At 34.2% G+C, this 15,436-nt stretch overlaps 1 protein-coding gene across 2 annotated transcripts in view; it reads right to left on the bottom strand.

Annotated features, from left to right (window-relative positions):
• The window catches only part of LOC136836893 (uncharacterized), a 380,585-nt gene that overhangs the window by 19,738 nt on the left and 345,411 nt on the right, over positions 1–15,436 (bottom strand). For both annotated transcript variants that reach the window (XM_067101334.1, XM_067101335.1), the window contains 4 exons: positions 10,660–10,795; positions 8,708–8,841; positions 6,390–6,473; positions 733–880 (listed from right to left, as the gene is read on the bottom strand). In XM_067101334.1, coding sequence (XP_066957435.1) covers positions 733–880; positions 6,390–6,473; positions 8,708–8,841; positions 10,660–10,795 — 502 coding nt within the window. The remainder of the gene's footprint in view (positions 1–732; positions 881–6,389; positions 6,474–8,707; positions 8,842–10,659; positions 10,796–15,436) is intronic.

The following is a 15,436-nucleotide window of genomic DNA, read 5'->3' as shown; positions in this document are numbered from 1 at the left end:
AACTCCTAAAGATAAATATTTCTGTGAAGTAATACATCCACAGTGTCCTTTTCCTCCCGTCTACCCTAAAGTTCCTTGATTCTTTTTAGAACTGCATCAGAAGTAGGTCTTAAGCAAAAGCTATATATATATATATATATATATATATATATATATATATATATATATATATATATATATATATATATATATAAAGGAACCCATAAAAACGGCAAAATTTATAAAGTTAAATTTCTATATTTTGGCGTTTTTATGGGCTCCTTTTATTAGATGGTATTCTGTTTTAACAGAAAATATTTCACAGTCATATATATCTATCCATATATATATACACGTACATATTCAGTATATAAAAAACCTAGTCATCATATCCGTAGGTTTCATATAAACTTAGTCATTCTCAAAAAAATGAAATTGACGTCAATGACTGTCACCCGATGCCAGAGAACATCAAATCAATCCTTTTATTAGATGGTATTCTGTTTTAACAGAAAATAGTTCACAGTCATATATATCTATCCATATATATATATACAGTATATATATATACACGTATATATACAGTATATAAAAAACCTAGTCATCATATCCGTAGGTTTCATATAAACTTCGTCATTCTCAAAAAATGAAATCGACGTCAACGACTGTCACCCGATGCCAGAGGACATCAAATCAATCAATGACCCATTCCCCATCCCGGGTATACCCAACACCTTTCGAACGACTCCTTACCTGTGAGTAAATCCTCCCGCTGCTCCAGAATCACAGGCTCGTTCTCGTAAACAGTCGCATCCTCCTCCTCCACCGCCGAGTAGATGGCCGCTACTGTCGCTTGGCACTTCAGGATTAGGACGTCCTTGAGGAAATGGTCTTTATCCACCTGCAAAGAAGGACGTCGCCGTCATTGCTAGAAATACTCGCTTTTTTATGGCCTCGCTTCCTGGCTTTCTTTCAGCGTTTAAGGTAATAAGCGTTAACGAATGGATTGTCTTGAAAGACGTACACTGGGCAATTAACTGACAGTTTATTAAGAAGCTTAACATATTTTGCAAAGCAAAAGTGTAACAATTGTTGGGTCTATAACGTGTGTTAACGGATAAATTGCCTTGAAAGAGGTACACTAACAAATAATAGCAGATACCCAAGAATGTAAAGAATTGAGGGCAATTAACTGAGAGTTTATTAAGAAGATCAAGATGTTTTGCAAAGAAAAGTACCGTACACAAACTGCTGGGTCTTATACTGTTTTCGACCGGAGAATTGTAACCTTATGAATCTGACTTCCCTCCCATTAATGACATATTTTCTTTGACAGTCTATATTATATCCGTCAAGCTTGCTATGAATCTAATGTTATTGTGTCATCTCTCTGGAAAAATAATCCTAAGCTCTCTGTAAGTCATTCTCCCTATTTTTAAACCTTTCTAGAATGTTCGTTCTCACACATTTTGGGAATGAGTAGTTGAACATCATTTGTCCTGATGCCTCTGAGACAGATTTTCATACTTTTTCTCTACATAACACATTTGTCTAAGCTGAAATAATGCTGGAAACCTAGGAATAGTAGTTCCCCCCTTTTATGAATACTTTAGGCTCATATGATTTAGTGAGAGTGTGTGTGTGTGTGTGAGTACGTCTGTTACACTGTATGAGATGTCCGAGTGTTGCATATACTATATTCCAATTTATAGAGAAATTCATTTGGTCTCGTAGGAAGTGGTGCCAAAATATCTGAAGGTCTTTGTATACCACTCCCTTAAATAAAAGGGAAATGAAATGCCTTCAATGTCATTACAAACAATCTCTAACTTCTAGCTTAGAATTGACCAATCGTCATATTAAAATCACATGTTTCTGCCTCTGCAGATATAATTCCGGCCATTGTCCTCGAGAACATTATTACGTGGATGAGTCTTTTGTACTGAACACTTTTGCGCTGTGGAAATTTCTTCCAATGTTCACGTTTCTTGAATCATGGAACCTGCCCCTTTCCAGGCCTTTTGTTTTCAGTATTTATATTTTCACTATAAATTAAAAATGAAAACCTTTGCGATAAACATAAAACTGTCATAGGAGCAGAAATGAGCAGATTGTTGATTAAACAGTGTGAAAAGGAAGGCAGACCTATTTTGGCGCAATTTCTTGTAGGGAGAGACGCTTGCTAAAAACAACAAACAAAAAATGATTATTGTTATGAAAAGCCAATTAGCAACTCTAGTTAGAATTTCGAATTACCACAAGCCAAGGGTCTGAAATAGGACAGGAAGCCAGTACAAAATAGGAAAATGGCTAATAAAGAAAAATATAAGTATTAAAAAATATATCTAACAGCAAAATTAGTTAGATAAGTAAAAGATAAATCAAGAAGCGAGACCCACGTAAGACTGCTCACCAAAAAAGCATCTGCAGCTATTAAATTGCAACGATTTAACTACAAGACTGAGAAGATTAATCCAAAATTTGGTTGCAATAGAGCTAAAACCTGTAGAAGAGTTTGTGATACTGAGCCTCATCGAGGCAAAGGAAAGAATTAACCGCATATCTGGTATTACGTGGTGGATTTTGTCGTCTGGGAAGGGAGGAGTTCATTACACGATCAGAATTAAGAAATATTCTTTACAACATACTACATACACACACACACATATATACATACATATATTACATAAGATGTAAGGTTTAAAAATCTTTTAAAACTGGATTATTTTGGATTCAACTGGCTTAGTCAAAGGATATTCAGTTTGATTAAATAATGTAAACCTCTCTCTCTCTCTCTCTCTCTCTCTCTCTCTCTCTCTCTCTCTCTCTCTCTCTCTCTCTCTCTCTCTCTCTCTATATATATATATATATATATATATATATATATATATATATATATATATATATATATATATATATATATATATATATATATATATATATATATATATATATATATGTATGTATAGGACACTCAATTATAAAAAAAGACAAGCAACAGATATTTCGAAACAACTGAGTTAGTAGACAAGCGTCATATACCAATAATTTAATTATCATTACAAAAATGGCAGTTAATTGAAAAGTAGTTACAGAGAACAAAGATTTATAACATATATATATTCCATGCGACGCTTTATTGTTACGATTTTTTATTTATTTGCAACGTTAAATTTAATAATCCAGTGAAAATGAACACGCATTCCATTCGCTACTGACGCTTTGATTTAAAGTTGCAACGCGCAAATTTAACTTATAATTATGAAGTTTTCTCTGATAAATGTCAATTTTTCTTAAGCTATATTCTAACAGAGATCTTTCACATTCAGATTTGATCCCTGAGCCCCTTTTCCTGCCGAGAGTAAACAGATTTACTGGACAGCCGCACCAATGTGCAGGAAATGTGCCTCGCTGTCGAAATTCTCGGTTCCAGAGGTCCTTTATTCCTCACACCTTAGGACTGTGGAACAGTCTTCCTGAGGATGTTGTGCAAACTGACTATGTATATACAGTATATGTATATATATATATATATATATATATATATATATATATATATATATACTATATATATATTATATATATATATATATATATATATATATATATATATATATATATATATATTAAACAGTTACATAAAAACACAAATACAATAAAATATGGAACTCGCTATACCTTGGTAAGAAACTACAGCCAATGACAATTACAACTGATAGGCGCACCTGTCCGGCCAGGATTCGAATTTGGCACTTTGGCTTAGATACAGTGATGGACAGTCGACTTTGACTATTCCCAACTTACAGAGAATTCCTCAGCTTACATGTGAACCACCAGAGTCTACTGTCTGTCAGGTACACGATTCACCGTTTGTGTTAACAGCAGTCGAATGGAAGTTAACGGAACATGTCTAAAGCATTCTGGCCCGCATAGGAATCCAACCCGTGATTCTCGTTGGTAAAGTGAGCGTTATAGTAAGTGTGTGTGTGTGTGTGTGTGTGTGTGTGTGTGTGTGTGTGTGTGTGTATGCCTAGCCTTTACATGCATACGTCAGTAAGGACACAGAGGCTGTTACAACTTCACTACACTACATTTAAATACATATATATATGTGTATGTATATTTATATATACATATATATGTAATATATATATATATATATATATATATATATATATATATATATATATATATATATATATATATATATACTGTATTATACACAGTATATATACATATGTATGTTACATATATACATATATATAATTTATATAAATACACGTACACGTATATATGTATTTAAATATAATGTACTGAAGTTCTAATAGCCTTTCTGTCCTTGTTGACATATGTATGTATATACAATATATATATATATATATATATATATATAATTTATATATATACAATATATATATATATATACGAGTATATATACATATGTATATTATATATATATACACTATATATCTGGATAATGTCTTAGATATCCATTTAATTTAAAAGTAATATCATTACCCCATAACAAAGGATTATCTGCGGCGAAACGATCGCCTCAGAGGTCTGACGACGACTGACAAGAGCACGAAATAAGTAGCCGAGGATACTGAGCAGCTCAAGGAGCTCAGGCTAGACTGACTGACGGTGTACGTACACTCGCCACCGAGTCTTTTGTCCCGAGAATCGCCTGTGACGGGGACGGATCACGTTGCCATGGTTGCTCACTGGATTCCTGGCTGGCTTAATTAGGGATCTCAACTAAGTTATTTCTTGGGTAAGAAAGAATGATTGAAAGTTTGTGCACCCGATATTTTCGATGGATGCGAAAGTTGGCTGTGGTTACTAAGAGAGAATGAAAGTGATGAGTTTGTTACTGTTAGAGCATAGAATTTTGACGTCGGTTGAGTGCAAAGATTGGAAAAATATTATCAGTTCCCGTGAGAAAATAGCATTAATGGCACTAATAATGGTAAAACCTGGGATAATTTCAAAATTTAGAAAAAGCCTACTAAATCTTTTAGCTGGTCCCCTGGTATAGTGGTTAGTGTTGTGGCATGCCACTCAGATGTCGCGGGTTCGCGTCTCCCCAGGGTAGATTAAAAATCACTGGCTCTGTATCATGATCAGTTACTGCTGCGGTGCGGGGTCGGCGGTGGGAGGTTGAAACCAACATTCTCTGGAAGCTTGAATTTCATGTCAATGGCCCCTGTGCCCTTATTCCATGTGAATAGGTTTCATCTACCGAAATAATAATAATAATAATAATAATAATAATAATAATAATAATAATAATAATAATAATAATAATAATAATAATAATAATTCTCACCATTGCTTACTAACAAGGCTCGGCTGTCAACAGACTACTGAATCTTGTTTGATTGGATAATTCGGCCTCTGCTAAAGACATCTCAGTCAAGAGTTGGAACAAAGTGTACTGGATTCTGTGGTACAGTACATTCATTAAAAAAAGTGGCAGCTTTGTAACTGATGTCAGTGGTCTAGAACGATCGACAATCCTCTACTGGATATAAATCTATTTATATATGGTGACTATCGCTTGTTTTCCCACAAGAGTCTGCACAGTTTCTCATTTTCTGAGACATCAGGCTAGCCAAGCAGAGGTTCCTGGGGAAGACTCATCTTCTGGGGTTAGAGTAACTGAACCCTTTTGCAACAGTGCTTTCTAGGTTCTGTTATTCTTCGAAGGCAAAGGTACATACCATCTCACTAATCTTTGTTATTTTTAGCAAGTTATACTTTCTTTTTAAAATTTATAAACTCTGTTCCCATTTGACCTTGATATCCAGTGTTGGTTACTAGTAGCTTGATGAGCTCCAGTTCTTTTTGCAATGTCTTCATACAGTGTAGTGAGTGAATACCCAATTCACATGTGTAAGCTTACCCAAACAATGGTGAAACTTGCTGCATTTCCTTTGATTAAAGGGCATTTTTCTACTATAAATTTGCACTACACAAAACTTTCTTATGCTGCCTCGTGAAAGTGTTTCTGCCTATTAACACAATTGTACTTGGTGGTTGATCACACAAAATAGCAATTTTGATGTCTCCTATATTGCAGAATCTTTAAGTATCTTAGCTACCTTGTTTGTGGGTGTTGATCGCCTTCAACAGACTAGTGGGTTTAAGTGACACGAGAATACCTCACTAGAACAAAATTAGCATTTCCAGGTAAAACTCGTCACGACGACAAGCTAAGTTGGGTGAAGATAGATGAAGTCAAGAAATGTCTACTGACACTCTCCAGAATTAATACTTACTAGACACTGTTTCTTAGTTTCATATTACGGTAAATTATCGAACTATAATTTGAAATACAAAATACCAATTACTTCTATATTAGCAACAGGTGAAAGATATGAAACACCCCTGGCTGTTAGGGGACTTACCTTAAAATGCAATCCTAAACGACGGCTTTCCAATCCATCTTCATGTATCCAAGGAAAATACGGTACTAAGTGATTTTGCGAGGCCTGGAAGAGAGGACCAGATGTTATGATAGCATGTAATCACCATTTCATCAGTCAACGTCATAAGCAGAACGTGAGGGGATTAAAGATAGGCGGATATAAGTGGTGTTCTTATACATGAATGAATGATTACAGAGAAAATAAATAAAAATAAAACTCTTACCAGAGGACTACTTTAAGATGAGATAGAAATATAAAGTGGGAATGTGTGAGTGGAAGAAGTTCGTGACAAAACTTTATTTTGGTTTGGAAAACTAAGCACAGGTAAAGCCACATGAAGTCATTAACTCTATGAGAGGAATTAGTTTGTTCAAACTACATAAACTACATAAAAACACTCTTAGCATTAAACATATTCTGATAATGTTTCAAGATATCTTTGGCAGGTCATTCAAGTATTACGGCGTGACTAAAAAAAATACATTTTTGAGAATCCTTGGAAATTAGGAATTGTATGGCCTACAAGATTTTGACAGATGTTTTAGCATTGTATTATGCTTCAAATAATAAAGAAAATTGCAAAAATGTAACCAACGACGACTTAGAAATAAAGATAAGTTAAAAAGGGCTTTAGGAAATAAAAAATTATGTTTTTCTTAACTGGAATGTAAATAAAATCAAATCTAGCGATTGAAATTTTATATCAACTTGACATGTAACCTTTTAGGGTTTGTTGTACACAGAAAATCTACACAAGATCCTCTAAAATCTATAAGAGGAAAGCCTTATAGTTTCACATACTAAGCCGAAAATTATTTTTTTTACAGCCAACATTCATGAACTAATTCAAATGAAAGAATTAACAAGACGCAAGGCATTTGACTTGGCAAAAGCCTATTAAACTTGTTTACAAAATGCTGCGACAGACATCAATAATCTGAATATTTTCTTCCTCAGTCAATGCTGAGATTAGCAAGCTAATACGAGCCTAATATTCATTCCACAGGGAAAAGGGGAAATACTTGAAATAATTTTTTGTTTGGAACGATTGTTGGTAATTCGAAAATTATGAATAATTTATGATGTACTAAGGAGAGAGAGAGAGAGAGAGAGAGAGAGAGAGAGAGAGAGAGAGAGAGAGAGAGAGAGAGAGAGAGAGAGAGAACTAGTCAGTTGCCTGATAAAACAAGGACAACTTAAATGTGATAGCATTGGAAACATCATAATTACGATTATTTATACGAAAAGAAAATGATAAAGGAAATTTCTATAAGAAGAGAAATGATCAGGGGAAATGCTTTAATTTCTACCAGGAAAAATGATTCATAATATTATTACGTCTTTAGTACTAATAAAATAAAGGGTTACACTTAAGGGTCTCTTTCAGAAAAATACCATTAAAAATCCCTAACTACTCTCAATGGGGAACGACTGAAACAATGCAGCAATGCTCTCTCAGAGAAAAGGAAGTATTTGAAAAAATGAAGGAAAAATTTGGGAAGATGAAAGATCACATGATAATAGAAAAATCAGTGCAAGGTTTAACATTGGAAAATAATTGCCACATGAGGTGAAAAAAAGAACAAGGAATGATTTTCTGTAATCTTACCTAAAAAAAAGAAAAACAACAGATACTTTTCATAACAACTGAAGAAGGACAGAAAAGTGAATATGATGATAAGAAGGGATGAAATAGCCAACATTCATCTTTTTTTTTTGTTGAGAAATGACGCCTGTGGTTTTGCTGATAATAAGAGGAAAGCTGAACATGCGCCCTTTACAATAAAAAAAAAGAATTATTGACCTAAATGAAACAATAAGTCACAGCTCACGATAATAGCAATATGTTGAGGCTCGAATGATTTCACTGATGCAATGTAAGGAAAAAGTGGGACTGTCACTTTTAAAAATAACGAAGAGACTGGTGATTTCACTTGAAGTGAAGAAACATTTAAATGATTTTATTAATAATTTCCTTACATTTTGTCTATCATTTATTAATTAATTTTTTTTTAATAACTGATCTCCTCTTTATGTATTTCCTATTACCTTCTGTTACGTCTTTCAAATGAACACTGTATTCTCTGGAAGGCTGAATTTCTAGCCTGTCGGCTTGTTCCATATGAATTGGATTCATCTTCTGAATAATAATAATAATAATAATAATAATAATAATAATAATAATAATAATAATAATAATCGTGTAAAACTGGAAATAACAGACGTAAATTTGACATTACACAAGTGCAAAGGCTTAACCAACGGGGATACGAGACAAAGCTGAGAGAGCGACTTACGGGGATACCGTTTATAAACCAGGTTAAAGTCGCGGCTGGTTTACTTCTGGAAGAGGTGCAGTTCAGCCTAACCATGTCGCCGACTCTGTAGTGGAGGCGACCACCGCTGATTGTTGGGCCTCTCTCGGGAAGCTCTGCGTTGAAAATGGGGAATAAACTGGTTAGGGAACAGAATGTGTACCGTCAATAAGCATGCAAACAGATGCTCGTATGATTTTAAAGGGAATTTGTTACTGAATAATACCAATTTGTTTGGGAGTTAGGATCTATCAGTAATAGCCATTTGTAAAAAAATATGCCTTCTCAAGTACATATAGTTTATAGGGAATTTGTTACGCAACTGTGGATGAATATACATTTGTTCGAGAGTTGGTTCTATCAACACTAATCCTTTGTAAAAACATACCTTCTCAAGTCCAACATAATTAACACTGTACAGAATTATAAACTAAACAATATTCATCTGTCATCAAACTTAAAATAACATGGCAAATGAAGGTCAATATACAGGCATACCTGACAGGGGCTCATAATCACAATAATCAATTATATATTCTGACTCGACGAGTAAGTGGATGGACGTGACATATTTTGATCTTGCGAAGGACAGTGGTAAAGTGATCTACTAGAAAGTGGTTAAACTTTGCAGAACAGTGGTTAGTAGAGACTGCATCTGAGATTTCCAAGAAAAGATGGAACTGGGAGAAATTTAAAAGCCTTTTGTTATTTTATTCTTACGGTGTATGCCAGCGCTAAGACGGAAATTTTGATGTACTTTGAGGCTGATAAGAAGGCAACGAAAGAAGACGAGATGAGAAAAGGAAAAAGCTTAAGGCAACAGCGAAAACAGAAATGAATTTCATAATTCAAAAAGAACAGAATCGAAAGTGCTAATTCTGAACCATCAAGAATGGACAAGTTCAGTTAACTGTTTTACATATATCAGATAAAGACTACAAATAAGACTGAGTTATTTGTATAAAGACAAATTTGAAAACTCCTAACACATAGGCACCGCATGCAATATTGCATCTGTACTAAGCGTATGTGAAAAATATATCTCTATTTTGAAATTCATTTACTCTTTAATCAATTTCTCTGCATCGACTTTCTTGCCGAACAATCCATTCTCCTAAAAAGTCCTTTCGCTCACCTTCCCCCACCAATTTTCATAATACGTTCTCTTTCTTCCCGCCCTCTCACCTTCTTTAACTTTTTATGCATTTTCCAGTCGTCATTTTCGCCATCTTTCCTTCTGTCTTGCAGCTGTGCCTCAAATAATCTCTTTTCTTCCTTCGCTAAACCTCTTGTTTCCTCGTCTCACCGGTCACTGTTTTTATTACCTCTTCCAACCCTCCTAAAACCACGAATGTCCCCTGTTGACTCTGTGACCCCGTCCTGGAATTTTACACTCTCTTTACGTACCCCTTCCATTTCTGTGTCATTATTGCTAGCCTATGTTTCATCTAGTTCCTCTCTCTCTCTCTCTCTCTCTCTCTCTCTCTCTCTCTCTCTCTCTCTCTCTCTCTCTCTCTCTACATGTATGTATATACTTACAAATATGTATGTACTTTTCATATATATATATATATATATATATATATATATATATATATATATATATATATATATATGTATATGTATATGACGTCTGTGATTTTCATATATATATATTATATATTATACATACACATATATGTATAACACATAAATATAATACACACACACACACACACACACACACATATATATATATATATATATATATATATATATATTATACAGCTCTTCTTATGAAAATAACAAACGGCAAACACAATACATGCACAAAAGCACGTCACACACACACACACACACAAGCACCAATACACACACAGGCAAACAAACAAAGAGAAAAACACCGCTACACAAACAAATCTGGCAAACGCATGCAAGAGAGAATCGCAACCTACCGACCACAACCATGACACTCTGGTTGGTGTACGTGTGGAAATGCGGCGAGTCCGCTGAGACCTCGCATCTGTAAACTCCGGTCGAGTTAAAGGTCAAATCCTTGAGGAGTACTCGACGCTCGTTCGACCTGTGGATCTGCAACGATCGAATAAGAAAAAACAAATAAGAAAGACGATTGTGAATAATGCAGTGCGCTGTTTCATATTAAATGTATTTCTATTTTTATTGCTAGTTCTATGGCATCGTCCTCTTCGAGCGGAGATGCAATGCAATGCTGTCCTAAAACAATTCTTGTATTTATGATTCACTAATATTTTCGTCTATTCATTTAATAATTTGTTAGTCTCTTTTTTCTGATTCATGTGATTTCTTCTTTCTGTATTTTCCATTACCTTCTTTTGCTTCTCTCTAATGAACACTAAATTCTTTGGAAGCTTGAATTTCAAGTCAGTGGCAGCTGTGGGGTTGTTCCACATGAATAGGGTTTATCTTCTGAATAATAATAATAATAATAATAATAATAATAATAATAATAATTCTATAGCATCCTCCTCTTCTCCACTATCGCAGGGGTGGATACAATGTTGTTGCTCGTACCTGATTACGACCAGATACAGCCGACTAACATTCAAGTACTAATTCTCGCCTTAGGTCGTTTCGCCTGGTACCTGGTCCTTTGGCCCCTCAGTCGAGTGTCATGCCCGCTATTATTATTCCAAATGAGCAAAATCTTTTTGGAAAAAATGAAAATTGATAAAAACTTGAAAGAGATAATTTGTAAGTAAATAAGGATGAAGATATATATATATATATATATATATATATATATATATATATATATATATATATATATATATATATGTATATATTTCACATATACATACTGTATATATATTTATGTGTATATATACATATATACATATATATATATATATATATATATATATATATATATATATATATATATATATAAATCAACATTCTAGGGCAAGTTGCGCGGTACATCAAATTATGTCTATAATTCCTCAATTTAACGGAAACGAATACGTATGGACAATCCTCTGATGCCAATAAAAGCACCTAAATTGTATGTAATTGAATGGACTTGGAGAATAAATGCAAAGCCTTTACTGAATTTATTGCCTGAAGATGAAGACTGTATCTTGCAAATTCCTGAGATGTATGCTAGTATTGCACCAGCCCCGTTTTTTTGCCATGCCCCTTAGGTTAGCTTAGGTTAGCTTGGGTTAGGTTAGTTAATGATCTACAGAGTACTTTAGGTGTGGGAAACTTAATGAGATAATTTTCACGAAAATTCTATGGTTAGTTTTTAAGATATGGCGTCCCGCTTTTTTCAGGGAAAGGTCTCGGTACTCGGTTACATCTCGGGAAAATGCCGTAGGGATGTCAATAGAATCAAGGTTCCGGGAATGAATTATTTAAGACAATATTTTCAACAATGAGCAAAAATACTCCAACTTGGTAAATTCTAAATAAAATCAGAAAATCATACAAGTGAGGTTAAGGGCAACTTTCATAATTTGACAGAAAAAGGGGTATTAAAATGTAAGACCACAGTTTACTTATACCCTAATTTTGAAAGAAATTCACCCATAAGACTTCTGCAAAAAAAAAAAAGTTGGCTCTTTACATGGTACTTTTTGTGGGCAAGATCAAATAAATCTGGAGACTCAAAAGTACACTTTGAGAATTTATACAAACAGCTAATCAATATCATATGACTGAATTTGATAATGCAAAGTTGGGAAAGAACACGCTAGAGTGAATGATGAAATAATAAAGTAAGGTGGCAATATACAAGAAAATTTTTAAGATATTTGCTATCAAGGGAAAAGGGGGAATTGTCAATTACAGGAAAATGAAAGCAGGTGTAAAACACATTGATTTTAAAAGCCCCCAAAAGAATAAAACCTTCAATTATCCTAGATTCATATCAACACTTTTCTTATGTTGTCTTGAGAACAGTTCAGTTCAGTATGATTGTTTTACTGAAAGGATTCATTTAAAATCTTATAACATCATGTTCATTCATTAAAGTTAAGAATATGATCATGGCCACAGCCGAGCAATCTCATTCCAAAATTCTATTCTTAAAACGTGAGTCAACTCTAAGAAATAAAAGAGGAGGGTTGTGCATATGAATGAGACGCGTCTCGTAATTACTGAATGTATAAATATACACACACACATACATATACATACAATATGTGTGTTTTAATATATATATATATATATACACACACATATATATATATATATATATATATATATATATATATATATATATATATACATATACATATACTGGTACGTTTCCATGGTGGCGCAGTGCTAAGGTTCTTGCCTACTAGTCGAGAAGACCAGGGTTCAATTCCACCTCTCAATGGTGGCTTGGGGATGGCGCCATTGCATAAACCCGGCAGCCCACCAACCTAGCAGTTTGAAAAACTCGAGAGGCTTAGTAAGAAAATAGTTACCAGCCCTCGGGCTGGGGGGTGAAACAGTGGGCCTAGCGACACACTGCCCATGTGTCTTAGGCAACAGGACTTCTCCCCCATTGGCTGTCGGCCTAAGACATCAGCGCCGGCCCTATGAGCCTTGCGAAGCACAGGAGGACTTTAAATTTAACTTAATTTATATAAATATATACATATATGTATATACATATAAACCGGAATTAATATTTTATGAATGCTTTATGTATTGCAAGGGAGCACCTCGAGGCCAGGAATCCAAGAAAAGTGAGTGACTTTACTGACTTAATTCATATTTGCCTGGGTCTTATTCTACAGTATGTTGTATTTCAACTTGATAGATCGATGGGAGTGGACCACTTGGCTGACAGTGTAAGGCGTTTGACTGGGTTGTTTGTGCTAATTGTTATTCTAAATATACGAAAATATACTGAGTAACCAAATGAGTGTCTGAATGATTGACAAATGGCTAATGTCTACCTCTACCAATAAAGTTAAGTTTAATCTAAGAAATTTCATATTACTATTAATTCCATCTACGTCAGTACAGTAATAATAATAATAATAATAATATAATAATAATAATAATAATAATAATAATAATAATGTTTGTTCCAGTTCCATAAGAATTGTGCTGAGATATCCTTTACAAGGAAAGAAAATTCTGGCAGTGGTAAAAACATACATCAATATTCTCACAAAAAAAAGGATGGTTTGGATGTTTGGGTTCAGACTATCAATCTTGGAATGTCATGACTGCAGACAGCAATATAAGAAGCTAAAGTCTGAAGAAACACACGCATATATATATGTGTGTGTATATGAATATGTAATGTTATACACACATATATATGTATATATACATATATATATTATAATTATACACACATATTTATATATACTGTATATATATAGATATAATTGTATTTATAAATGTGTGTATATATATATATATATATATATATATATATATATATATATATACATACATATATACATATACATATATATGGGGATCCTTATTTCGAAAATTTACAAAGTAAAAATTTTGAAGGTAACCAGAGACCGCCAGAGAATGGAAACCATATAAAACGAGAGAGAGAGAGAGAGAGAGAGAGAGAGAGAGAGAGAGAGAGAGAGAGAGAGAGAGAGAGAGAATCTGAAAAGAGCAGGAGTAAATAAAGATGGCGAAACAAAAGGAATCATCGATTAGTGGGACGTGAGAGGACACTTGGCACTATTGATTCCAAAAGGGACACTCCAGAGAGAAAAATTAAAGCGAAAGAAAAGCGGACCAAAATACACTAATGCTATTGGAGATGTGTCCGGTAGTATTAGCAATACTTCTGGCAGGCGAAAAACAAGGCAATTCACACACCACTACTTTATGAAATAAAAATGGACGGGAGAGAGAGAGAGAGAGAGAGAGAGAGAGAGAGAGAGAGAGAGAGAGAGAGAGAGAGAGAGAGGTGCAACCGTGTACATATTTTTTTGTTCTTTTTCTGACGGATTTTCAGGAACTTAGCAAAGGTGGTTTCCTCAGGTGGGGAAAAGATTCCTCATAGGGAGGGGTTGTAGTTCTGTGCTAAGCTGCTGAGTTCATTTGCTACGATTCTTATTATTATTATTATTATTCAGAAGATGAATCCTATTCATATGGAACAAGCCCACGGGCTATTTACTTGAAATTCAAGCCTCCAAAAGAATATGGTGTTCATTTGAAAGAGGTAACAAAAGGTAATAGGAAATACAAAAAAGAAGAAATCAGTCATTATATAAGAAAAAATAAATTAACATATTAAATAATTAAAATACGAGGAGGATTGTTTTAGGGTAGTAATGCACTGCATCTTCGCTTGAACTCTTGAGGTTCTAATTGCGAGACATCCTCAGGGAGGCTGTTCCACAGTCCTAAGGTGTGAGGAATAAAGGACCTCTGGAAATGAGAATTTCGACAGCGAGGCACATTTCCTGCACATTGGTGCGGCTGTCCAGTAAATCTGGTCGCTCATTAACTATATATTTTTTCTATTTTCTTACAATATAGCTAATGAGTCGTTTTTATCATCATCTTCAGAATTTATTTCAAGATGCCCATCCAACGGGCCTCGTTCAGTCCACTTTTTTTTTTCTTTTTGCTTTTGTTTCTCTCTGACGATTAAAAGATTTCTTGAATAATTTATTCCTCAGTGTCATACCAGGATCGACAAGAATTTGTACGATGGAAATTTATGGCTGAGGATAACATTCCCCTAAAACAAATGTGATGAAAGATGTCAGC

Source organism: Macrobrachium rosenbergii, chromosome 57, assembly GCF_040412425.1.
Source record: "Macrobrachium rosenbergii isolate ZJJX-2024 chromosome 57, ASM4041242v1, whole genome shotgun sequence".
NCBI lineage: Eukaryota > Metazoa > Arthropoda > Malacostraca > Decapoda > Palaemonidae > Macrobrachium > Macrobrachium rosenbergii.
The sequence above is the reverse complement of the archived record's forward strand: the minus strand, read 5'-3'. Positions and strand labels throughout refer to the sequence as shown.